Below are 24331 nucleotides of genomic sequence, written 5' to 3' on the forward strand. Positions count from 1 at the left end.
GAGGGCTCCTGCTGACTGAATAAATGGGTGATTAATGAGGGACTAGGAACATCCCTGAGCAGCGATGACCTTCATCCTTGATCTGTGAGAGGCTCGGAGAGAGGGCAGGCATCAAAGGCACATAATGGGTAAAAATCCTTCCCCATTCTCTCTGGGTTCTTCCCCACCCCCGATTTTCCCCCTTCTTGCTATTGGAACACAAATAAAGAGCACATCACAAGCAGAGCTGTGCTTTCTGTTTATTGCCACCAGGTTAATAACAGTCATGGTGCGAGAAGAAAATGAGGAGTTATGTAAAACCCTGCATTGCAGGTTTCGCTGCTGATGTAAAGAACTCAATAAAGTGTAACACTTTAATCATAGAGATAAAAATCACGCAGCAGCTTCCCCACAGGCTCCCGGGGCCTTAAGACAAAATAGTTGTGGGGAAATGAGAGATGCGAGAAGAATATCATCAGGCATCAGAAAAGTTATGTTTGGGCTTTTGTGTGTGTGTGTGTTTTCCTTCGTCTCTAAAAAATGGAATAAGATTTTTCTGTCTTCTTCCAAGACATCCTGGATGAGTTTCTGTGTCCTCTGGGGGACATGCTCAGACTTCTGGGGGAAGATATGCTCATTCTTTGTAAAAATTGATTGTTTGGGGAGAACTGAATTCCTGCAGCGAGGTGGCCTGTAAGGAAGCAGGGACCGTCTCTAAATATAATAAAGGGATTGGAATGGAGGTAGAAGGTTGATGATAGTAAAACCTCTATTTTTATGAGGTCTTGTGATGCAGGAGCAAGATTATAGCTGGTGAAAGATCAAATTAGGAAATGAGAGCTCTTGTTCCAAAGCAGCCAACGCTGGGAAAAGCACCTTCTCGCCTCTGTGACTCAATTGTTCTTCACATAAGAGCTGGCACAAGATGACCTCTAACAGTCACCCAGCTCTGGCATGTCACAGTCCGTGAGGCTCTGGGCAAGGAGCCCAGTGGCTGGGCTTTGACACTGGCTGTTGTGGTTCTGGACTATGGTGGTAGCCACAGAGCTGACCTCTCTGCTTCCACTCAAAACACCTCTCTCAGCGCCCAGGTCCACTCTCCACTGTGTATTCAGAGTGATCAGTGTATAACAGGAGGAAACTATACATACACCCTGGAGCCAGCCTGGGGTAAGAGCCAGTAGGAAGCCTGGGGCATGAGCACTGAGAAGGAAGGAAGCCCGGGTGCTGAGAGCAGAGTGAGCACCACAGGGGAGGAGTTCAGGAGGTAATGGAGGGCCGGGTCAGGGGGCCTCACAGGTCAGGGCCGGGTCAGGTGGGCCTCATAGGCTGTTGACAGGACGTCACTGCCTCCAGGTCAAGCTGAGGCTTCCTGAGGCAGTGGGAATACAGCTGATGTTTGCAGACAGGAAACACGGCTATAGGGCAGCAGACTCATGGGTCATGAAAAGAGAAGAGCTTTGGAATTGGAATCTAGGCTCAAGCCCTGAACTGGCTGGGTGACATCAAAGGAGTCACTTTATTTCTCCAAGTCTCAGTTTCCTTGTCAGCAAATAGGAAGTGACGTTGAGACCATTCCTCCCACGAAACCGGCTGACATGGGTTCAATGAGTGAATGTATCTCCCAGGGCCCAAAATGCAGCAGGTGTCAGTAATTTTTTTCACAATGCAATAATTATTTCAGGTGTCATTTAAGAGAAGGGCATGATCTAGGGCTGCACTAACACTTGTGGCTATTTACATTTAAATTAATTCAAATTAGTTTAAGAAAAATTCAGGTCCTCAGTTGCATGAGCCACAGTGCGTGAGCTCCATAGCTGCGTGTAGCTGGCAGCTACTGCTAATGGATAGTGCAGAAGATCACTGCCACCGTCATGGAGACGTCCATGGATGGCACTGTTCTATATCTCAGCAGTCATGAGCTATATGAATTTTAAAACATGTCCATATACAACTACACATGAACAGACACACACAAACACATACATACAAACCACAAAAACAGGGTGTTTTGGTCAGTGACAATATGTTTCATCACTAAGGAAAATAAATCTGAGTCTCTACGCTGAGACAATTCAGTGAGCACACAGTAAGTCAGGTTCCGCGCGTCATCTCACATTGGGCCTTCTATCACTAAATCCTTACAGCAGCCCTCACAGGAAGTATGATACTCATTCTGCTGATTCTGACACTGGCCCAGAGTGGTTAAGTAACTTGACTGGAGTCACAGAGCTAATAAGCAGCAGAGCAGAACTTGCTCTTTCTTATACAAAGCTGCTTCTCAAAGGACCTTTCAGAAACAAAGGGTTTACAGGGCAGTCACCGGAGGCCTTCGCAATGTTTATGAAAGACGTGGATGTTTGGAGCTGCCTGGGGCCTCTCTGGCAGTCCTGGGTTAGCCACAGAGACCAGAATGCAATGGAATCAGCTCTTCAGGGCTCTCAGCCTCGCCTTCTCTATTGCTGGCATGTGGCTGTCAGCTCTGTGTGGGATCAGTTCAAATCTTCAGGAAGTCCTGGGAGCCACATGGGTAGGAAGCAGTGAAGAGAGGCCTAAAACTGTAAAGCAAGAAATCCCCTTCCAAGTCATTTACAGCAGGGATCATTTTTCAGTTTATTTTTCTTTCTTATTTTAAAGGTACAGGTTCTCAAAAATTGTGTGGTGAAAGGTGGTTGGTCCCCAGGGGAAAGGGGATTGCGTGTGAGAGCCACTGAGACTTAGATGGCTCTGAGGCAGGGACTGCCTGTGAACACAGATGTAAGCACAACTAGAGAGTCAGAGAGGGATGGATGGATGGATGGATGGATGGATGGATGGATGGATGGATGGATGGATGGACGGACAAGTAGACAGGCAACCAGACAGAGAGGCAGCAAGTTGGTAACACATAACAGACGCTTCTGTGCTAGCCTTTGCATACTTCTGCTATACTCCCATCCTCCAGAAGGCTGGTATCATTTCCGATCCATTAGAAAATCCTTCCCCTATCAGATATGTAGCAAGGCACCCAGCCTAGACTAGATATTCAATGAACTTTTGCTAAAAATAAATCCAAGACCTAACACCTGAGAGCGCAGTAGCTAGATGGTAATCCTTCACATTTGTAATACGTAAAAGGATTTAGCACGCAATATCACACTTCATCCCTGATCTAACCTTTTGAGGCTGGCATTATGATCCTCATTTTATGGATGAGGGACCTTTGTCTCCGCGTGGTGCGGTGTCTTGCCGGGAGTTATATAGGGAGTCTGAGGGACCAGATATATAGGCAAGGCAGGTAGAGGGAGAGACTGATAACTAGACAAGCACAGGCAAACAGAGACGAGGCAGAGGAGACCGAGACATGGGTAAATGATGGGACAAATGGAGATGGATGCACAGATGCTGAGACAGCCTCCAGTGCCTCCTCCTTCCAGTCATTCTCTACACCCGGCTAGAGATGGCTTCGCTAAACACAAAGCTGACCATGTCACTCCTCCACTTAATGAGCCGCCGCTGCTTCCCCAGAGACTTGGGATAGCGTTCTACCTTGAAAAGCCTTGGCGACCTGCCTCCCCACTTCTCTGGCCTCACACCTGATCGCTTTCCTGTGGCATCATGCACGCTGGTCAACTCCCGCGCCAGCCGCACCATGTCGCTGCTCATGCGGCTACGGGCTCTTCCCAGACCTGCTCGCTCTTCCCCCTGCTGCGGACGCCGGGCCAACCCCCGCTCATCCTCTGCCTCAGTATTAGCGTTGCTTCCTTTGGGAAGCCTTCCCTGACCACCCTCTAGGTCAACCTGTTCTTTATTACTGGAGTCAGTAGAGCAGGAGGAATGTAAACTCTGAAATAAAAGAGGCCTGGATTTCAGTCCTGTTCGCCCCGCATATCAGCTGCCTGACTCGGGGCAAGTCATGCACCTTCTTAGCCTCGGTTTTCTCGCATCTGCAGTGATCCTGATAATACCCACCCGGCATTAGGTTGGGATTCGAGATAATGTAGAAAAGGCCTGGTGTGGAGTGTGTCCTGCATGTGGAAGCTGCTGCTGCTGCTCCAGCCTGACTGTGCTGCACCCTGATAACCTGACATTGGCCTTCCTCTCCCATCGGACTGGGAGCTGCCTGGGGATGAAGGCTGCTCATCGCCGCATGACGGAGCACATGATGGGCTTGCTGAGTGCTTCCTGCACACACTGAGCTCACTGGCCAGGATGCGTGTCCAGGCACCGGAAGGCACAACCTCTGGTCATCTCACAGAACCGCGAGGTGGGGGGAGGTCTGCAGAAGTAGGGGAGGGGGTGCAGCCCTGAAGGTGAGAATGAAGAAATGGATGTTGAAACCTATTTTAGGTTTATGTTGTTGTATAGCTTAGGTTTCGGTTGTATGAATTTCAAAGATAAAAGATAATGTTTACGTAAATTTTGTAAGAGCTGCTTTGTCCCCTTACCTCAAAACCTGCAGAACTCCTGTGTTCAGTGTGGTTGTCATTCAGCACAGTGAGGTGGCAACGTGTACGGTCAGGTGGGCTGAGATATTCTATGTGCTTTCTCTCATCTCACAAGACTCCTGCATTCCCCTCCGACTTTCATTATCCCAGTGGCTTCAGAATCCTTATAATTTGCCTCCTTATGCTCCCTTCCTCTTCCCACCCTACCTCTCTGCTGGATCCATCTCTACCCCAGGAAATCAGCTCTTACGTGAACGAGGAATCACTCTCCTTCCCCCCTACACACACACACACACACACAATCCTGAAGAAAGGGGGAATCAAATGCAACTGACCAGCTCTCAACATGGTTAGAACAAAAAAATCCACCCACAGCAGAGGGGCAGGGCTGGCAGCTGGGCCTGAGCCAGCAGTTGCTCTCCTCCCTGACTGCCAGGGCAGCCCCGGGTCATGCACACCCACTGTAGGTTGGACCAGAGGCTTCATTGAGATTCTGTTCACAGCTAAAGCCATTGCCAAGCCTGCCCAGCTCTGTCAGCTGCCCTGATATCTGTGTGTGAAAAATGGACAGGCCGCCCAGCCCTCTGGCAGCCTGACAAATGGCTTAGAAGCAGGCCTGAGGCTCCCTGGCAGAGGCCCAGGGCCCTGGGTTTCCGGGAAGGTTGGGAGGGAAGGGATTCTTCTGTCAGGTGGCCTGACTCCCAAGGCAGGGAGCACAGTGACCAAGAAAGAGCAGAGGAGGAGGCGGGCATAGTGTGTGTGTGTGTGTGGGGGGGGGGTACAATGCATTATCTTATTTAATTTTTACATAAGCCAAAGCTTTAGGTATTATCCTCCTTTTAAAGATAAAGTTTCAGAGAGGGTGCTTCACTCACTCAAAGTCATACAGCTGAGTAAGAGAGAAAAGGGGTTTGAATCCCATCTGCGTGACTGTAAAGCACGTGCCCTTCGCCACTAGGCCCTGCTGTGAGTGTTTTGTGTGCCTCTTTGTGTCTGTTAAGCAAGACTGTCTCTGCTGATGTAAAGGCAATAAGATCTTTCTTTAAATCCCTAGTCCGGAAGAAACAAACAAAGACTGAAGAGAAAAATCAATCCCTTCATTTTTAAAGTTTAAGTGCTATAACACTTTTTTCCCCACAATGGGGAAAAAATAAACAAACAAGCTCAGAGGCAGGGAGCTGGTTTGGCCCTGGGGGCAGGAGGGCCGGCAGAGTCCTACAGGCCAAAGCGGTGTTGAAGGGCAGCCAGGGGCTCCTCCCATTGCCAGGGCGCTGGAGGGCCTGTTGCTGGGCTGGGGCTCCCTCCTTTGTGGGAATCAACTACTTGCTTGGACGCAACAAACCACGTTTATTAATTCATTCAACAACTATTTACTGAGCACCCATCTGTGTGCCAAGCCCAGTGTGAGTGCTGGGATTAAAGAGATAAATAAGCCCCAGTTCTCACGTCAGGAGGAGTTTGTGTTCTCAAGGGAGGCATAGGAAGAAACCAAGCAACCCCCATGCAGGGTGATCAGGACTGTGACAGAGATCAGCACCTGAGGTTTGTGAGGGCATAGGAGCTGGGAACCTAACCCCTGGGGATGGCTGGGGCAGATAGAGAAGGCCTCCTTAAAGAGCTGGGTCTACATGGAGAGTTCAGGATCCAGAGTCACATAGATGACAGTGGAGGAAGGCAGGGGTTTCCATCCCTGGGAGGCTCAGAGTCAAGGCTTGGACGTTGTCTCAGGTCAAGATGAAAGTTAAATAAATCACTTACACTCCCTACAACCCAGAAACAATGACCATTAACAACTTCCCACACAGAGACAAAATTAAAGTCCAGTTGGCTGGTCAAACAAGTGACTAAGTAAAAATGCTTTTATAAAAACAGAATAATGCTATAAATATTTCTATTTAAAACGGTATGAAATTCAAATTTTCTTAAATTTAACAGAACTTAAAAGAATTGTATCTTAAAAAAAATTTCCCTCACAAAAGACATATATTCTAAAAGATATTTCTAAGGTTAAAAGAAAAAAATTATGAGAAACATTGAGAATGAAGCCATTCTGGTTTTTATAAAACTACAGGTTTGTATTTTAGAAGAAGCAGATGAGGAAACAGGGGTGGAGTAACTTACCTAGGGTGACACAGCTAGTTTGTGGTACAATTGGAACTAGAGCTCAGATACATCTGATTCTTCCCATTATATAAATTTGCTTCCCTAAGCCAGCTTCCTCATTTTAAAGAGCAGAAACTGGGGTCCGAAGTGGGCAAGCGATACTGCTATTTTGATTCACCAGCAAGGCAGTTTAGGTGGATCGGATCATTGTTCCACACTGCTCTCCCTCCTCTGTAATAAGGGATCATCCCTTGTCATTTTGTTTGCCTAAGAATCTACATATACATATTTCCATCTCAGTGACTTTGGCCTTGGCCCTGGGGAACGCGAACAGTCATAAACTTTCGATGGGATTGTGCTCCTGACCTCTGCCATGAAAACAGCAGATCCCAGGCAGAGGCTGCACTTCCAAGGAGGCCCTAACTGAGAAGATGCCGGGAGCTGTGCAGAGCCCACGGAGCTGCGGCAGACTCTCTCACGGCCCTCACGTCACCTGAGTATGAAACAAGTGTTTGCTGTTATAAGCTACTCAGTTACTGGGATTATTTGTTACCTCAGCAAAAGCTGACTGATGCGGCACAATTTCTTACAGAAACATGTTCTTTGTTTTTCTCAAGCTCAAAGTTGACTCCACTTGTGCAATAATTATGAATTCAGGCCATGAGGCTGTGCTTGTGAGCCTTTTTAAGTATTGACTATGTACAAAATAATTTGAGAAAGAGTTGAAAAGTGTAAGGCACAGGGGGAAAAACCAGATGTCAAAGGTCTAGATTTCCAGGTCGTCCTTTGATGAAAACAAAATGAAACAAAAGGCGATGGTAGAAGCCTACTCTGCTGGCAGAGAGGCAAAGATGAGCCGGAGAACTGAGTTTCCTTCTTGTACTTCTGCCACAGAAAGGACCGCTGGCATCTGAAATGGAAGAAGCTGAGGAAAAAGATGCAGTAAAAGCGAAATGAATCTGCGCCACCACATCACTGCGTGACCTTGAGGAAGTCATTTTCCTTCTGGCATCAGATTTTTCATTTGCAAAATGAAGAGGCTGAGCAAGAATCTCTTCCTTCCCTTCTGGCTCCCACATTCTATAATTTGATTGCTTCTAACTCATTAGTCCCAACTGGCTTGAATGGGACCCAGTAGTATTGAGGATAATCATAGGAATCCATCAAAATGTAGCCCGAAGAAGGCAATCTTGAGACTCAGACAAGATAATGTAGGGAAAGAGCTTCGCACACTGGGCTCTATTGTGTGCTTTTTCAGTGGAGAGCAGACGGCAAATATGCCCCTTGTCCCCCAAACTGCATTCCTCTAGCAGCCCTCCTCCTACTTTTAACATCCAGCATCTTATAGGCCATTCTGTCTACCTCACCTTCTTTACACAACAGAACTGTTTTCTCCTTTCATCACAAAGAAGAGTAGCCCTAGAGGGGGGCAAAGGAGGGAGAGAAGAAATCCAGAGTTCAGAGTTCAACATATCTGGGCTGGAATCCCCATGTCTCTTTTTGTTCATATAAAAAATGGGAGTGAATTAAATGACAGTAAAAAAGCTTATGGGCCCAGATAAGTACTCATTTATAGCTGTGATGATGACAGAGGGCTTCCTGGAAGTGGTGGCACTGAGACAAACCGAAATCCTATGTAGAATTTTAAGGCTGGACAATGTGAGAGGAGGGGAAATAGCTCAGTTAAGGGGAATGTATGTGGGGTGCAGGTGCAGGAATGGGTATGAATGCAACAGGCTGGCAGTGAATGGGGGTGAGCCATATGTCCTTTTGGGAAAAGAAGAACAAGCAGTTGGGATAGGAGTAAAAGTGTCATGCAAGGGAGTATGGAGAAATGCATTTAAAGCTTTAAGGGTTGTAACCCAGTAGGTAATGGGGATCCCTGAAGGGCTTTAGGCGATGGGAGAGTGCTGGTGCATCCTGGGAAAAGCGCTGCATCCCCCCAACTCACACCACAATGTGGAGCGGGAAAGAGATCGTCACCTCCCCACAGGAGAGCTGCGGCTCTGCTCATCTGAGCTAGAAATCTGAGCTACAGGGGGACATCAGACTGTACCCCAAGTCAAAACACATGTCATTAAAGAAGAAAATATTTCCTCAAGACCTTATAAGCTCAATTTTCTTCTTTTAATCTCTTAAGAGAATCACTAGTTTTAAATCCCAAACAGTGAAAATCCCAGGTAAAAAAATTAGCCCAGAACTCCATTTGCTGACTGGGCCTTAGTAAGGCTGCCTTTATTGCTTGCTTTTCTTTCAACAATCTTAAACCCACGTCCTCAGTGGGTCCATCCTGGACCCCAAAGTTTGCTCCGGCCACAGGTTATGCCCTTGCTACCCAAAGTAAGTAAGGCCCCCGAAGCAGCCCATCAGCATCGCCTGGAGCTTGATAGAGATGCAGATTCTCAGATCGCACTCCAGACCTACTGATCGGAGCTGGAATTTTAATAAGAGACCCATGTGTTTCCTGTACATTAAGGCTTGAGAGGCACTGGGATCTCAGGCGTTCTCTCAACCAGAGGAGGTCAGAGCTGGTCCAATCTCTTCATTAAACTAATGAGGAGCTGAGACCCAGAGAGAGGGAAGAGCTGGGATTTCCAAGGTCACACAAGCAGTGAGTATAATTGGTGTAGTGCAGTTAATAACAGTATACCATGTGGTATCATAAAAACAACAACTCCCAATAGCCAGCTGGAGATGAAGCACAGTAGACTGGGGCCACCTGCTTTCAGTCAACTCTGTACGAGATTCACAACCCAAGTGGCCAACTTCATTTCTCTGGGCCTCGTTTTCCTGAAATAAAATAATGGGGACACACCTTTGATAAAGATGTGAATGTTAAGTGCAATAATGTATGTGGGATGCTTACCACAGTCTGGGTGCTCCGTGTCTAGTAACTACGATAGATCAGAGATGGGACCAGAACCCAACCCTTCAGAGCCCTACCTACAGTCTTTTCTCTTACTCATAGAGTGAACCCAAGTCCTACTATGGGGCACAGGCTCCTAACTTAACAGGAGTCCTCTCTGCAGGCGGGCAGCTCCTCTGGGTGCTCCTTGGCACCCGTCTCTCTCCTCTTGGGGCACCGATGACGGCTGCTTTCCTGTTCTGTCTTCCCCACTAGCATGGGTCTTGCCTTAGAGCAGGGACAGTCTCTTTTATCTCTGTCCGCCCAGAGCACATCACAGTAGGTGTGCTGGCAGATGGAAGGGGTGAGGGTCAGAAGGGAGAAGGGAGAAAAGAAAGAAGAGGGAGGGAGGGAGGGAGGGAGGGTGGGAGCGGGGAGGAGCTGAGAGATGCTGGGGGCTGGAAGGCAACCATCTCACAGCGTGATGGATTCATTCAAAGAAACAGCTTGACAGTACAGAATTCATCTTTTTATGACTGTGACAACACTAATACATTTATTTCCCTCCTGAAATTAACTTTCTAATATTAAGAAAGGTCAAGATGAACTGCAGCAAAATGAGACATTTTGTCATTTTTAACAAATTATACCAAAGTGGACTGTCAGATTAACGGGAGGCGGTTTTGAGGTCTATGCGTCGGCGCTGACTGCGTAGTCAGAGCTAATGCCTGTCATCCTGCCCCTTCCCTGCCCACAGACCTCCCTTCAGCCCTGATGATAAAACTCAAATATCTCAGCCCGGTGTCCTGAGGCCCCTCAGAATCAGATCACTTTTACAAAATCCATTCCTTCCCCAAAGGGACATTCTACACCAGCCGGACCCACCTCCTTCCCGCTGTGCCCCTCTTCCTCCCTGCCCTTGCCGATATGACGTCTCCTGTCTCAACTGCCGTTTCTCCGGCTGTTTCCCCCAAAGCTTCTCTCTACCCTTTCTCTGCCCTGCGCGTCCAGCCCACTGGCTGGCCCCCTGCGCCTCAGGACTTGACTTGTCCTGGCCCGAGTCTGCCCCTTCTGCTCTGTGAGCCTTGAGTTTGCCCTGACCATGCTTGAACCATGGGTTCCCTTTGCCTCCCCCACACCTTGCTCTGCCCCGTTCAGGACAGACTTGGTGGTCTGGGATGGGACACTGAATACGGGAGAAGGAGGGAAGGGAAACAGTGAGGACCCTCTGCCCTGCTCCTCCCGCTCCTCCCTTCCTTTCATTCATCCATCTGTGTGCTCAGCCCTGGGCCGGACTGGGGGCCACCTGGAGTCTGACCTAAGAGTGAGCCCTGGTTCCATCTCTTGGGAAAGTTGCTTCGTAACTGTAGGCCTTAGTTGCCTCATCTGCAAAATAAAACAATAATCTCTGTCTTACAGCATGGCAGTGAGGGTCAAAGGAATGCCTGTATGTGGATGTGCTCTGAAACCTGTACATCTCTGTGACAAATTAGTGAAAAAACTTGCAGCAAGACCCATGTGCCATCCCCAGGGCCTAGAGGACATCTGATGGAAGTCACAAGGCTTGAGTCTGAGTCCCAGCTCTCCGGTACTGCCTCCCTGTGTGGCCAGCTCCCTGCCTGTGCTTACGTGGTCTCTCTCTATGTTCTTTCTATTCAAGGTGGGTTTGGAGCACCTCTTCGGCTTTCCTAGCTCTGAAGTTCTCTGGTTCCACATAGGGCAAAGTGAACTCTGAGAGCCCAGGAGGCCAGAGGTACCTACTAATTCAAGGTCAAAAGTGGCCAAATCGGAGTTAGGGATGTGTACATCCACAGGGGGAGAGCACGGTCTGGATGAAGAGGAGACACCCCGAGGTGCAAACCTCTTGACTGCATCCGTATTAGCTGCAGGACGATTGTCCTGTCCTGTCAGTCTGTGGAATTCATTCTGAACTTCTCAAGCCAAGAGCTCCTTACAGCAGTGGGGGAAGGGGCCCGGTACCGAGAGTAATGAATGAACAGGTATATACATTTATAATACCAATGGAACCTAAAGATAATGGGGGTAATTCTGAACATCTGCTAGTAAAAGGTGTCATCATACTCAAGAAAAAGCTAAATCAACAGAACTCCTCTCTTCTAGGTTGGCCATTTGTGTGTCTTTTAGAGATAAAGAGAGGACACCCCCTGGGGAATGCTGAGCCTCCTGCTGACTGCTCTGCCCTTGGACCGCTCATCCTGAGCTGCACTGCGGGATGGGCCTTGGGATCGGGCAGATCTGATGTCCCTTTTCTGCTCTGCTACCACCAGTTGTGGGACCTCATAGGTTCTTACAGATTTTCATTTGTTCCTTTTTCCAACTCTCATTGTACTGATGTGTTAGGCACCATGCTCTGGGCAAGAGAATGCAGAGATGACAGAAATGTACTTTTACCCCTCAAGGAGCTCACACTGAGAAAACAAGCACCTAACCCAACAGCCAACAGCATGCTATGGAGGGTGCAGGTGTGCACCAGGAGAGATTACAGCCGGGGTGTGTGTGGGGGGTGTCATTCACTCTGAGCCCTGGCTTCCTCACCTGAGAAACAGGGGTAATGGCACCCACTTCATGCGGCTGTTACATGAGTTAGATGAGACAATGCCTAGCACTTAATAGAAGCTCAGTAAATATCAGCACTTCTCTCCCATCCAGGGTCCTGATGTGCTGCTTCCATTTGCCCCTAAACCAGTCACATAGCAGATCTGTCTATAAAGGACATGCCTCACCCAGCCGGAGGTGGCTCAGCGGCTGAGCATCAACCTAGGATCCAGGAGATCAAGGTTGGATTCCTGGTCAGGGCACATGCCTGGGTCTCGGGCTCAATCCTCAGTTGGGGGCATGCAGGAGGCAGCTGATCAACGACGACTCTCTCATCATTGATGTTTCTCTCTCTCTCTCCCTCTCCCTTCCTCTCTCTGAAATCAATCAATAAAGATATATTTTTTTTAAAAAGAAGAAAAAAAAGAACATGCCTCAGCAATTGGAGGATTTCTCAAGGTCACAGCCTGGAGCTAACTCTAACAGGAAAGAAACTGCCCTCTTGTAACCAGAAGCCTGAGTAAGTCCACTTCTCCAACTGCCGGGTGTGTACTGGTGACGCCAGGAGTTTCAAGAAAAGCTTTGGCCTTGATGTGCCCTCTGGGCACAGCCAGTGAGAGGCAGTTTCTGTGACTTGGCCACAGCTCCCGATCAACGCACAAACTCCGCCTTCCAGGGAGCTGGTCTGGACTTGCCCTGGGTTCTTGAGGGTCACATTCACTGGTGTTCACATAGAAGCATCCCTGCAACTGTCAGCCCTTAGGGATTACAGCGAGCTGCCCCAATGTGCATGTGCACACCTACCCAGACCCCAGGAGTGACTGAAATTCGCTTGCCCTCTGAAGGTTAAACTGTAGAATCCACGCAGGATGGATTAGAACAGACAAATACAGGAAAGCCTAAGAGAAAAAAGCTCCCACGCCTGGTACTGAGCTGTCTGTCACTGAGTTAATGGGAAGCTCAGTTGAATAAAGACTGAGTCACAGGTGGGGGTTGGGAAGTGATCGGAGAGACTGAGACAAAGCCAAGGACCTGCTCCCAGCCCATCATTTAAGACCTACAGTTACTTGCAATGCTGTGTCAGTAACCAGAATCATGGCTCCTTTTATAAATGCTACGGTTTAAAAATGGTAATAATGTTCTGAAGACGCCTTTGTGAAATTAACATTGAAATATTAGCACTTGGATATCACTAGATTTGACCTTATAATAAAAGTAAATGCTAACATTTGTTGAGTGCTTACAATTTACCAGCCTTAAAACATATCACACTAAGTGCTAAGTGCTTTCTGCACCATCTTTTTCAATCTTCATAACAGCTCTATTCCCCCATTTCACAGATCAGGCCACAGAGGCTCCGAGAGGCGAGGTGGTAGGTAGAGTCTGAATCGGGGGCCAGGGGCAATTTTTGACTGCAGAGTCCTTGCTCTTAATCCTTGGGGGAGTAAAGGGTCTGCCTCCAGTCCTTCTAGCTAACAGGGCAGTGACTGAGAAGGGACCAGAGTAGGAAGACAGGGCACAATTTTAGGTTCGCTCTGGGGAAGGAGGGAGAGTCTCTGCTATGCTGACAAGGTCCTAGGGCAAGGACTACATCTTAGGATGTAGCAGCCTGGATGTGGGTGCCTCGGGGATAGGAGTTTTGAACAGAGAGGGCAGGGGTACAATGGATGGATGGAAAGACAGGAAGAGGGATAGTTAGAAGATGGATGCTTAGATGGCTGTAGATTGAGCCCAGTTCCCTTCTTTAATGTGGGCTCGGCTGGCTTCATGAGGCTCTCACACTAGGAACTGGCTCCGAACCATGCAGCTGACCCTGATGAGTTTGGTTCTGTTTCATAAAATGAGGTCCCGCCTCCTCTCTGGGTGGCTAGGTCCCCTCCTCCTTCCATGATTTTTCTCCAGTTTTAAAGTTAATATATGCTTGTGGAAAAACTGTTGGGAAACATAAAAAAGCAGGGAGGAAGAAAAAACCCTACTACCCAGAAATAGCACTGTTAACATCTAGTTTACATCCATTCTTCTTGTGAGTGTTTTAAACCTGCTTGTTATGTATGTCTTAACATATAATACACATGCAACGTTGTCTGCAGCTTTTTCTTCAGTTAAAATTATAGCATAAGCATCTTTACAATATTATTAACTCTTCATAAACATCCATTATGTGAATGTATCGTGATTCACTTAATCAGTTTCCCACTGGTAGGCAGTTAGATTTTTCTCGGCTTTTCATTATTTATAAATAATGATCTGTAGACACTTTTTTCACAAATCCTTATTCACACCAGATTATTTCAGTCTAGGTTTCTAGTACTGCAATTGCTGGCTGAACGCTACAAACACAACAATATATTTTAAACCCCAGAAAGTCATAGAAACATTTTTCCCCCTCTCGTTTGCATTCCACATCTTCCCTGCTCCCTGAAGGAGCAATCCAGTGGCTTTCAGGATCAAGTCCAGCTCCCCGGGGTAGTGTACAGGGCTTCCGATGACCGGCCTCCACCTACCACTCAGCCTCACCCCGGCCTTCCCCACCTGCTCCCCCGGATCCAGTACACAAGCTCCCTGGGATTCCCTGAGTGCAGTCACCTGCCTAATACCTGTGTCCTCACACATGGCTCCCTCTGCCTATAGTGCTTCCCCCAGTCTTTGTCTTAACAACTCCTCCTCTCCCTCCAAAACTTGTCCCCAGAGGTCACCTCTCCAGGCAAGCCCTGCCTGACCTTAAGTCCAGCTGAGATGACCAGCTCTTCCTACATGACACCCAGGTAGGTCCCTTGTCTATCCCAGTGCTGACCACCCTGTCCTGCACTCACTGCTCTACCGAGTCTGGAGCTCTAGCCCAGGGATTTACAAACTTTCTATGGCCATGGGATCCTTTATTCAAACACATCTCTTATACTAATAAAAGTGAACATCTTTTGAGAATATATGTGCCTGGCACAGTGCCTTAAGCAAGTCAACAGAATCACTCTAGTTAATCCTCACAACAACCTCTTACAGAGGAAACTGGAGCTTAGGAAGGTTAAGGAACCTGTCCAAGACAGCACTGAGGTTGAGGTTGAAATAAGATTTCAATCCGGGCCTGAGCCTGAGCTCTTAATCACAAAATTGTACTGCTCTGGTTAGAATGGAGAGGAGCCCCAGGGAGGGGTCCTCAGGCCTCTTGCAATGCTTTTCTGAAAGCAGTTCGAGAACCGCCACTCTGTCCCGGGTTCTCGCTTCTTGAGGGAAGGGGCTGTTCCTGGTTTGTCTTGTATCCCAGGGTAGCGTCTGGGCTCAGGAGATGTGTGGATGGATAAATGAATGTTTTTTCTGCTGGAGGGTACAGGGAAGTTATTCTTTCATCTACACACTTTGCTAGCTCTGAGGTGAAAGCAGCACTATGAGCCGGGATGACTTGCTGAGTGGGAACATCAGGCTCACCGGCCAGAAGGCGAGGCTGGGTCCAGGTTGTAAGACGCCTCACAGCCCTGCACCAGGGACCAGGATGGAGCTGGGGGGGGGGGGGGGGTGCTTCGGGAGGATGGGCCATTTCTTGATAAAAGGTTAAACAGTTTCATTCTTGCTGGAAGCAGTGATTAGTCTGGTCCCTTTCATCAGAATTCAGCTCCCTCCACCGTGGTAAATAATGGACTAATTAGGCATCTGGCTTACTTGATTTCCCATGGCTAAGGCCAATTTCTGAAATGCAGTGTGCTAGTTGATGTACCAGCATGAATTCGTCCTGGGCTCCAGAGCCTCCCAACAGTAACAACCGAAAATAACTCTTGGAAAAGTTGCACGCACGTTGAACATGGAGCACCGGGAATGGAACCCGGGCTCTGTTTTAGGCCGGCTCGGCTGAGTGCCGAAGCGGGTAGCAGGCTGTATGCAGATCCCAACCTGCTCAGACCAGGGTCTAACCTAGAAACCAGGGTAAGGGGGACAGACACTGGTGGCAGAGAGGGAGTGAAGAGAACTTTGGAATTTGTGGGCCTGTGATGGAGAGTTTACATGGCTAAATTCTAACACTCTAGAATTTCTGAATTCGTGAGCTACAGAAAAGATTCTGTACGTGGGAGCTCCTTGTGACAAGGAATCAGCAGGGACAGAACATGAAGGACGGAAGATGAGTCCATGGAAGTGCGGTACAGAGAGAGAACTGCGGAGGTCTGAAAGCCGGGAGTACAGTGGGTTCCTTTGGGATGAGTCAGGGCTGTCTTGCTGGGAAACGGTGGGTCAGGAGAGGTGGCTACCAACATTTCCCCAAACACTCGTCAAGTCCTACCAAGTGGGGCTCTGCCAGGTGCTGCAGACAGACAGCTCCTGACCTTGAGCAGCTCCGACCGCAGGAGGCAGGGAATCTACCACTGAAACAGCAGGATGTGCGCCTGAACTGGGGTGGGGTAGCTCTGTGGGGTGTCTGTAGACATCCAAACAACCACCCTTTTGGAGAGACAGCATTGCCATCGGTGCCTAGGAGGTTCTCATGGAGCCACCACGGAGGGGCCCACCCCGCTCAGGGCAGCAGGAGGGTGAGGGGCAGACCCACTGCGCGGGGGGTGGGGTGGGAGAGGGTTGCAATTTAGTTGAGAAAATGGAAGCTACAGTCAGAGGAGATGCTACTGTGGCACCAAGCCCATGGAATACACTCTCTACTTGCTTATGGAATAAACCACCAGGTGAAAGGAGCAAAGTCTACTAACGGTTACAGAAGCACCAAAGAAACAAGAATTCACTGTGGGCCCAAGTGTTCAAGGGCATCTTAGAGAAAGTGGGCCCGGAGGTGGGTTCTGAAGAAGAGGTGGAATTTGAGAGTGACTTAGCGTGTCTGGACTTGGAAGACTTTCCCCCTCTTTACTCAGCAAATCGCCATCATTCTTCAGAACTCTGCTGGGATGTTAATCCCAGGTCTTAAGGAGTGGATTTCTTCTTTCCTGCCTCTCCCCTCTCTCTGCCAGCACCCATTTGTGGGGGCATGTGCCTGTGCTGGGCGTCAGGGACACAGAATGACTAAGACGCAGTCCAAGCCCTCAGTGGGATCACCATCTGTGGTGGCATGGGAGCTGGAGGGTGGGGCGTGGGGACTAAAATGGCCAATGAATGACATATTAATAGCTGTTTTTCACATACCTGCTATTGAAGGTTATTTATACACATATTGTCTTATTCTGAGAGAAAGCCCATGAAGTGGGAATTGTTCATCCCAATGTACAGAAAAGGGAAACGAGACACAGAGAGTTTAACGGAACTGACTCACAGGGAACCTTCCAGAAGCTTTGCTTATCCCCAAGCAGTTGAAACAATATGCATCTAGTCAGTTGGCGAGATCCAGGGCCTTTCAGGATGAAAAGATGTGAGAAATGGAAGCAAACAGCTTATTTGACAGGAATATTACTCTTAAGCGCGAGATCCATCTCTGCACCCTGCTTGCTGCCGGAGTCAGAGTTATAATCGAGAGAGTTAGAAAATCCATGTCTTTTATCACAGGTGGGAGAAGTTGCCCTTTAGACAAATAATGATTTCTCTTAAAATTCCTTAAAGTTTCATAAACCATCTCAAACCATAGTAGGAAAAACTGTAAAAATTTCATGAACCCAAAGCACCCTCTGTTCGCAGAGCTCCCTGCACAATTACATTCACTTCCAGTCTTCATTCCCACGTTGAACCTCTCGCCTGGTGGCTGTTTACCGATTTCCTGGGCCAGGCTGGTAGCAGTAGAGAAACGCTGGAGAAGAGCTAAGAGTTTGACGGGCCTTGGTGGTGTGAGCACATTTAATCCATCCATCCCACAAGGAAGCTCCAGCAGCCGGCTGCAGGCCAGGCATTTCAACAGGATTTCCTTTCCACCCAACCCCAGCGCAATGATCTCCCTGCCTTTATAAATGCCTCACATTCACATACGTCCGTTTCTCCAACTTGTGAGGCAGGCAGGGCAGGGACTGCTCTTCCCTGTCAGTGCCTGGGCACACCGAGGCTTCAGAAACTGACGTTTATGGGACGTCTGCGTGTGCTGAGCACCTGCATTCACTCCAGGATGTCCTTCCTGGCAGCTGCCAGGACTTTAGTGCCTTGTCATGAAAATCCTACCTTTCAGTGGTTCCTATACTGTAATCAGCAGATAACTACAAAGCGGCATAGATTCTTGGAGCCAGAAAGGCCCTGTAAAGATCATCCTTCAAACCCTACAATGTACAGACAGGGACAATGAAATATACCCAGAGAGGGGAAGAGACTTGCCCAAGAGCACCAAGCAAATGAGTGGCTCAGCCACTCTGGCAGAGGTGAGTGTGATCAGCTCCTCTTGCTGCCACAAGGCCGAGCCCACACAGTTTCAGCTGCTCTCTGCGGGGATCTTTGGCACAATAAAGTCAAAGGCATGGGGATGGAACAAGGGTTTGGGAATCCATGGTCCGGGTCCCAGAGTTCCTGAGGCCTCAGTGAGACCACCTGCAAGTGGCCCAGGGGTGTGGTTTTCACCAGGAGGGCACTGCCTCCTCTAGGGGTGGTTAACATCCTGCCATGCCAGGCAAATACTTTGCCACCCAAACGCCATGGCTGAGGCCGCCTGCTGTCCTTGTTTACCTCTAAGTGTGCATGCCGGGTGAGGGTGGGGGTGCCCCTACTCTTTACCCTTTACCTCCATCCTTCCCAAGGTAGGGTTACCTTTCTACCAGCAGGGTTGTCCCCACCCCCAGGCTGTTGGGTACGAACATGCAGGTGCCCCTTGGTTTCCTGTGAGGAGCTGCCATCTCAGGGCCTTTGGGTCTGGTGACCCTGTGCAACCTCTGCTCACGCTGAGAACAGGCCTCGTCCCACTGTGCCTGACCGTGTGTGTGTGTGTGTGTGTATCCTTTGTGTGATTATGTATAACTATATACTCATTTACCATGTTTGTGTTTTTATGTGGATGCATTTTCTGTTTTATGTATGTAAATGTACGCATTTTCTGCAAACTTCCATGTTGTGTGTGTATGTTTTGTGTGCAGCGGGAATGAGTGCTGGCTCTGTGTGTGTTTGGCCATGTCGCCTCCTGCTCTGTCATGTCAGTGTGTTACAATTTATTTATTTATTTGACAGAAAGAGAGCAGCTTATCTCAAGGACTACAGGAGGCAAGCAAGGAAATAAAAAAAAAAAACACACACACAAAAAACCAGCCCTGTGTTGCTCTATTTTAAAAACTGCTCTGTGTTGTTATGGCAGCTAATTTTCCTTAAATGATTTAAGAAAACGGGTCTGTCTAAAAGAACTGCAGCCAAGTTGTTATAGCAACACAGGCTTTTCTCCTCTAGGAAAAGGGCGGACATCACCCCAGAGCATAGAAACCTCTCAAAAAAGCAACCCTTGGGCTCTGAGGGACTCAGGGAGCACAGGAAGGGCAGGAGGGGACCTGTTCACCTCCCGTGCTCAGTTCCTGGGGTTCTTCTTAGCAACAGCCTTGGCCACCCTCCAGTGCAGACCTCACTATCCCTCCCCTGGACTCCTGCAATAAGCACCTAGGGGGACTCTCTTCCGATTCGCCTCAGCTCTTTGATCCCCTGTCCACACTGCAGCCCTAGTGGTTTTCTAAGCATATGCTCTGTAGGCATCTGTTCATTCGTCATCAGCTTAATATTCTTCTTGGTGGCATGTGCTGTGCTATGACCTGGGTGTGAATGGGGTGTGTCCTTGAATGGCAAGTCAGGAATGTTGTCCCACAAGTAATGGGGATCAATTGAAAGATTTTAAGCATGGGAGAGAGATTCAGTTGGATTTAAATTTTAGAATAACTCCAGAGTGTCTAGATTGGGGGAGTGAATGGATGGAAATGCTAGTCATTGATCTCTCCCTTGCTCCAACATCTTTGATGGCTCTCCGCTGACTATACTGATCCCAAGATTGAGAGAAGGTGTGTGCCACAATATTCCTCATAATTGGTGTTTTGTTCCATTGCCTTGATTTTTTTATAGTCATATTTAATTCAATTAAAACTCAATGTAAAGGAGAGCCCATGACATTGATTTTAATGAGAAGAGAGCATTGGGCCATGGAAGAAGCCAAATTCCTTGGCTCGGTATTTAAAGTCACCCATGAGCTTCTGCACACCTGCCCCTCGCCCTGCCCTCCCGAGGCTCCCTGCCATAAGCCCTGCACGCCAACCTCTGCCTGGCCAGCCCTTCCTGCCTGGGCATCCTTCATACATCAGTTCAGGTGGGGCCTCGTGGGTTGGGCTCCTTCTAAGGGTTCCCATAACCCTGTGCCTCCCTCCACAAATGCACCCAGAATAACTGTTAATTAATTCTTGTCTCTACCAGGCTGGAGCTCCTTAGGGGTGGACACCAGCTCTGATTGCTCCCAGCACCTAGCACAGGGCCTGAAGGTCAGTGAAAGGACAACCGTCACAGAGTCCCAGCCCATCAGTGAGGGTGCTGATTCTCTGCATGTTGATTCTGTGATCAGAAGGCCTCCGGGATGGAAGGGGTGAGGATGTGAGCATTTAGACACAAGGACAGAAGCTGTCCGGGCAGCTCGGATGGCACCGGATAGAGTGATTACGATCACTATGTGACAGTCCAGGCAGGGAGGAGAAATGCATTTAGAGCCCTTAGGGCAGACACCTCGGGTGTTGCAGTGTTTGCAACTGGACACACTGACTCTTAAGTCAAATGTGGATTTGGATCTCATCCAAATACTGTTTGCAGAGGATCTCCTACACATCAAGTACTATACTAGGAGCTTTCACACAGCTTTTAAGTAGAGAGACCCTAGTTTACCACCCAGACTGGGCCACTTCTAAGAGGAAAGGGGCCTGTATAAACAAAGACTCTAGGACAACAAGCATGAGCCAGAGATGCGCCAGGCAAGCTGAAACTTACTGCCATCCTACTTATGGGTCATACTTGGGTCATACTTTTCTGGGTAACCCAACACACTTTGTAAATCTATAGTTATCAATATTTACTTGTTTAATATCTATTTCCCCACTAGATTCCAAGGATTAGGGTTTTGTTTACTATTAGAACTGGTATATAGAAATTACTTGATAAATATTTGTAGAAAGAATAGGGTAAAAGACTGGACTGGGGGCGGGAGACAGGAAGAGACTGAGGGAGCTGGGGTCCTGGGGTCCTGTTCCCAGTCAGCTTGACTCCCATATTTGTGCTCCATGTCCTTGCTTGGGGCGTAAAGGAGCAGACTTTCAGGAAGGGTGCAGCTTACACAACCAGCTCAGCATCCCAGGGTGTTTATTAAGACCAATCAGCTGACAGTCCACCTATTCATGGCACCAAGACTGTCCTAACAGCTCTGTACCTCAGTCTTGTCTCATCTGTGTCCTGTGACATGGGCGAGTGCCTGATTGTCTGTGAGAAGATCATGAATTCTGATTCCTGAGGCAACAGCAGGCTGAAACGTAACCCCCTTCCTTGCCCTGTGCCCTCACTCCTTGTTCCCCTAAAGCACCTTTGTTCAGTTGCCCCCACTCTGTCACTTCTCCTGCCCCTGTCCTTTCTTTCATCTCACCTCTTTGTCTTTCCTGTGAATAGCTGTTTTGTATCTATAAACCACAGTGCACTTGGCATAACAGGAATTGCCATGTTCAATCCAATTTAATTCAACAGATAGTTACTGAACATCTATTATCAGCCAGGTCAGGGAAAAATATAGGAGCTGTTCTCTGTAAGGAGAGGAGGCAGGAGCAGAAAGCACGGTGATTCTACCAGGGAAACTGCAGTTAACACGAGGTCAGTGGGGTGGGCAGTGCAGAACCCGGCGGACGACAGACACTTCCCAAGAAATTCGGAAGCAGCTCCTCTCTGCCAGGAGAGCTGGTCGGATGGCATCGCCAGTCCAGGGTAATGAAAGCGCTTGGGGAGCACAGCTAACACCTTCTTTTATAGACAAAGGAGGATGAGCTCGAGAAGGAATCAGGTAGGGTAAAGCTACGGATGCATAAACACTGGCACAGCAGATGGGCTAACAAAGACTTGGGCAACCAAGTTCATAGGAGATCAAGATAACGGGTGAGCTAACTACACTGCACCTAAGGGTTCACCTGTTCATTTACCCTTGCTCTAATATGTGCATTTGTTTTTTGTTTGTTTGTGGGTTTTTTTAAATATATCTTTATTGGTTTCATAGAGAGGAAGGGAGAGGGAGAGAGAGAGATAGAAACATCAATGACGAGAGAGTCATTGGTTGAGCCCGCAACCCGGGCATGTGCCCTGACCAGGAATTGAACCCCGATCGCCTGGATCCTAGGTCGATGCTCAACCTCTGAGCCACGCCTGGCCGGGCTGTGCATTTGTTTTTAAGTGCACATTTTTGTCTCCTCCATCCCATGAGACTGCCACAACAGAGTCCAGTGTTTGTGAGGGGTAATCAATGTAATATTGCTCTTTAATTTAAGATATTTGTATGGGCATCTTCAAACAGTTACATTGATGGGCCGCTGAAATACCCCAACTCTGGGACCTTTGCTGTCTTAGCAATCACTACCTGTTACCTGATGGCAGTCACGGGTCATAAAGTCACAGTCATCACAGTTGGAAAAGACTCAGATGTAATCTCACTACAGTGTCTTCCAAACAATTGAGGCTCCTCTGCACCATTTTTGACAATGTCATTGAGCTTCAAGTTCACAGTTCACACACCCATTTAATTCTCAGGCAGCTCTAATTATTAAAAAGTTAGATTTTTCTATACGTTTTACTTTGGCCTTTGGTCTCCACCTAAAAGATGTCTGTCTGTCCAGTTCTCTCCAATAGCCCTTCAGAGATAGAATGATCATGGTCTGCTCCTTTCTCTAAGTTATAAAACCCCAATGTCTTCTTTTCTTATAAAATCTTGCCCCACTGAGCAAACTCTGTGTGGACACCCACTGCCCCCCTACTCTCTGAACAGCATGCCCTCCTCTTTGGGAACAGGCTCACCACCGCCACCGAACCATGCGCTTCCAGCAAAGTTGCCCTGTCCTTACATAACCCTGTCTCTTGGGCCAGGGCTGACTTGCCTGGGGGTGGACATATCCCCCAAGCTAGGCCAATCATAGTCTTTCTGGAACTGGAACTAGAAAATGAGAGTGAGTCAGTCTGTAGTTAGGAGCCACTGGACGTGACATTTGGGACATGTTCCCTGCAGGTGGCAGAGGCCAGTCTACAGTCTTCAGTTACATGAGCTACTCGGATACCCTTCTAATAAATTACCTATTTTGCTTAAACTAGTTCAAGTTGCATTTTTTTTGCTTGTAACCATGGAGCCCTGACAAAGGTGGATCTGCTCCAGTGCGTCTCCTTCAGCCCGTGAGTCCGCCACCCCTGAGCCCAGTGTTTGTGAGCAGTGGGGGCATCGCTTGGGTCTGTCCAATGCAGAGGAGATGAGCAGACCTGCTCCCTCCCTGGTTTGGACCCTGTATTCCTAACCCGCAGCTCCCAGTGAACTGCCCAGGACAACACTGCTCTTTCCCAGATCAAGCCAGCAGCTGCCGAGGGGTGCGGTTACTCACCGGGTCGTTGTACATCTGGACGATGAGCTGTTTGACCCCATACAGGGTAGGGTGGGCCCATGGAGAGGGATCCAGCCAGTGACGGTTCAGGTCAAACCCCATCAGAGAGCACCTAGGCAGGCCCCAAAGTCAGAGTCAGTATAAACAGAACAAGCCAAGCTGTTCATTTATCGAATACACTTAGGAGTAGGAACAGTCCCTCACCTGGCATTTATTTTTTTGCCAGAGACATTTTTAAGCATTTCACGTGTTTCAATTCACTCAGTGCTTTCAATGACCTTATGGAGTCACTACTATTACAATGACCACTTTACACAAGAAGAAACTGAGTCACAGAGAGGTTCAAAAATAATTTGTGTTGGTCTCACGTCAGTGTCCACGCTCTGAGGCCACAGACACATGCCCATCTCCTGGACAGCGCAGCAGAGAGAAATGCTCAGGCCAAAGCCACTGGTGTCCCCCTTCCTCTCTCATACCCAGCTCGTCCATCATCTCTACTTTCAAAATACAGGGTGTCCCCCCAAAACTGTATAGGCACTTTGAATAATTATTAATCCCAATGGGTTAAATCTGAGAAGGAGGAAACATCAGTTGAGCTATCAGCTGTTCGAGTGTGTGTACATTTTTTGTGGGGCAACCTGCAGATTCAGAACAGAGCACCTTTTTTCACCTCCATTGATACCGCCTTGAGTCTCGACCAAGGTCCAGGGGATTGCGCTATAATCTGTATCTGGTTCCCTTGTTTCCTCGCTTGTACCCTCCCGCTTCACCTTTAACCCTATGGCACCCCTGTCCCCACTTTCCACACAGCCCCCAGCGTGATCCTCTTAAAACTTAAGTCAGATCGTGTCCCTTCTCTGCTCAAATGGTTCCCTGTTAGACACAGAACAAAATTGGAAGCCGAAGTCCTTACAAGCAGCTGCAAGCCCCCAAGAGGCCCAGCCTGCTGACCCCTCTGA

The 24331-nt window shown here is 48.4% G+C and overlaps 1 protein-coding gene across 1 annotated transcript in view; it reads right to left on the bottom strand.

The window, feature by feature from the left end:
• The window catches only part of AGBL4 (AGBL carboxypeptidase 4), a 692884-nt gene that overhangs the window by 15776 nt on the left and 652777 nt on the right, over positions 1-24331 (bottom strand). Inside the window, exon 9 of the mRNA XM_087820636.1 lies at positions 23373-23484. Coding sequence (XP_087676762.1) covers positions 23373-23484 — 112 coding nt within the window. The remainder of the gene's footprint in view (positions 1-23372; positions 23485-24331) is intronic.

This window comes from Miniopterus natalensis, chromosome 9 (assembly GCF_054644295.1).
Source record: "Miniopterus natalensis isolate mMinNat1 chromosome 9, mMinNat1.hap1, whole genome shotgun sequence".
Taxonomy (NCBI): domain Eukaryota; kingdom Metazoa; phylum Chordata; class Mammalia; order Chiroptera; family Miniopteridae; genus Miniopterus; species Miniopterus natalensis.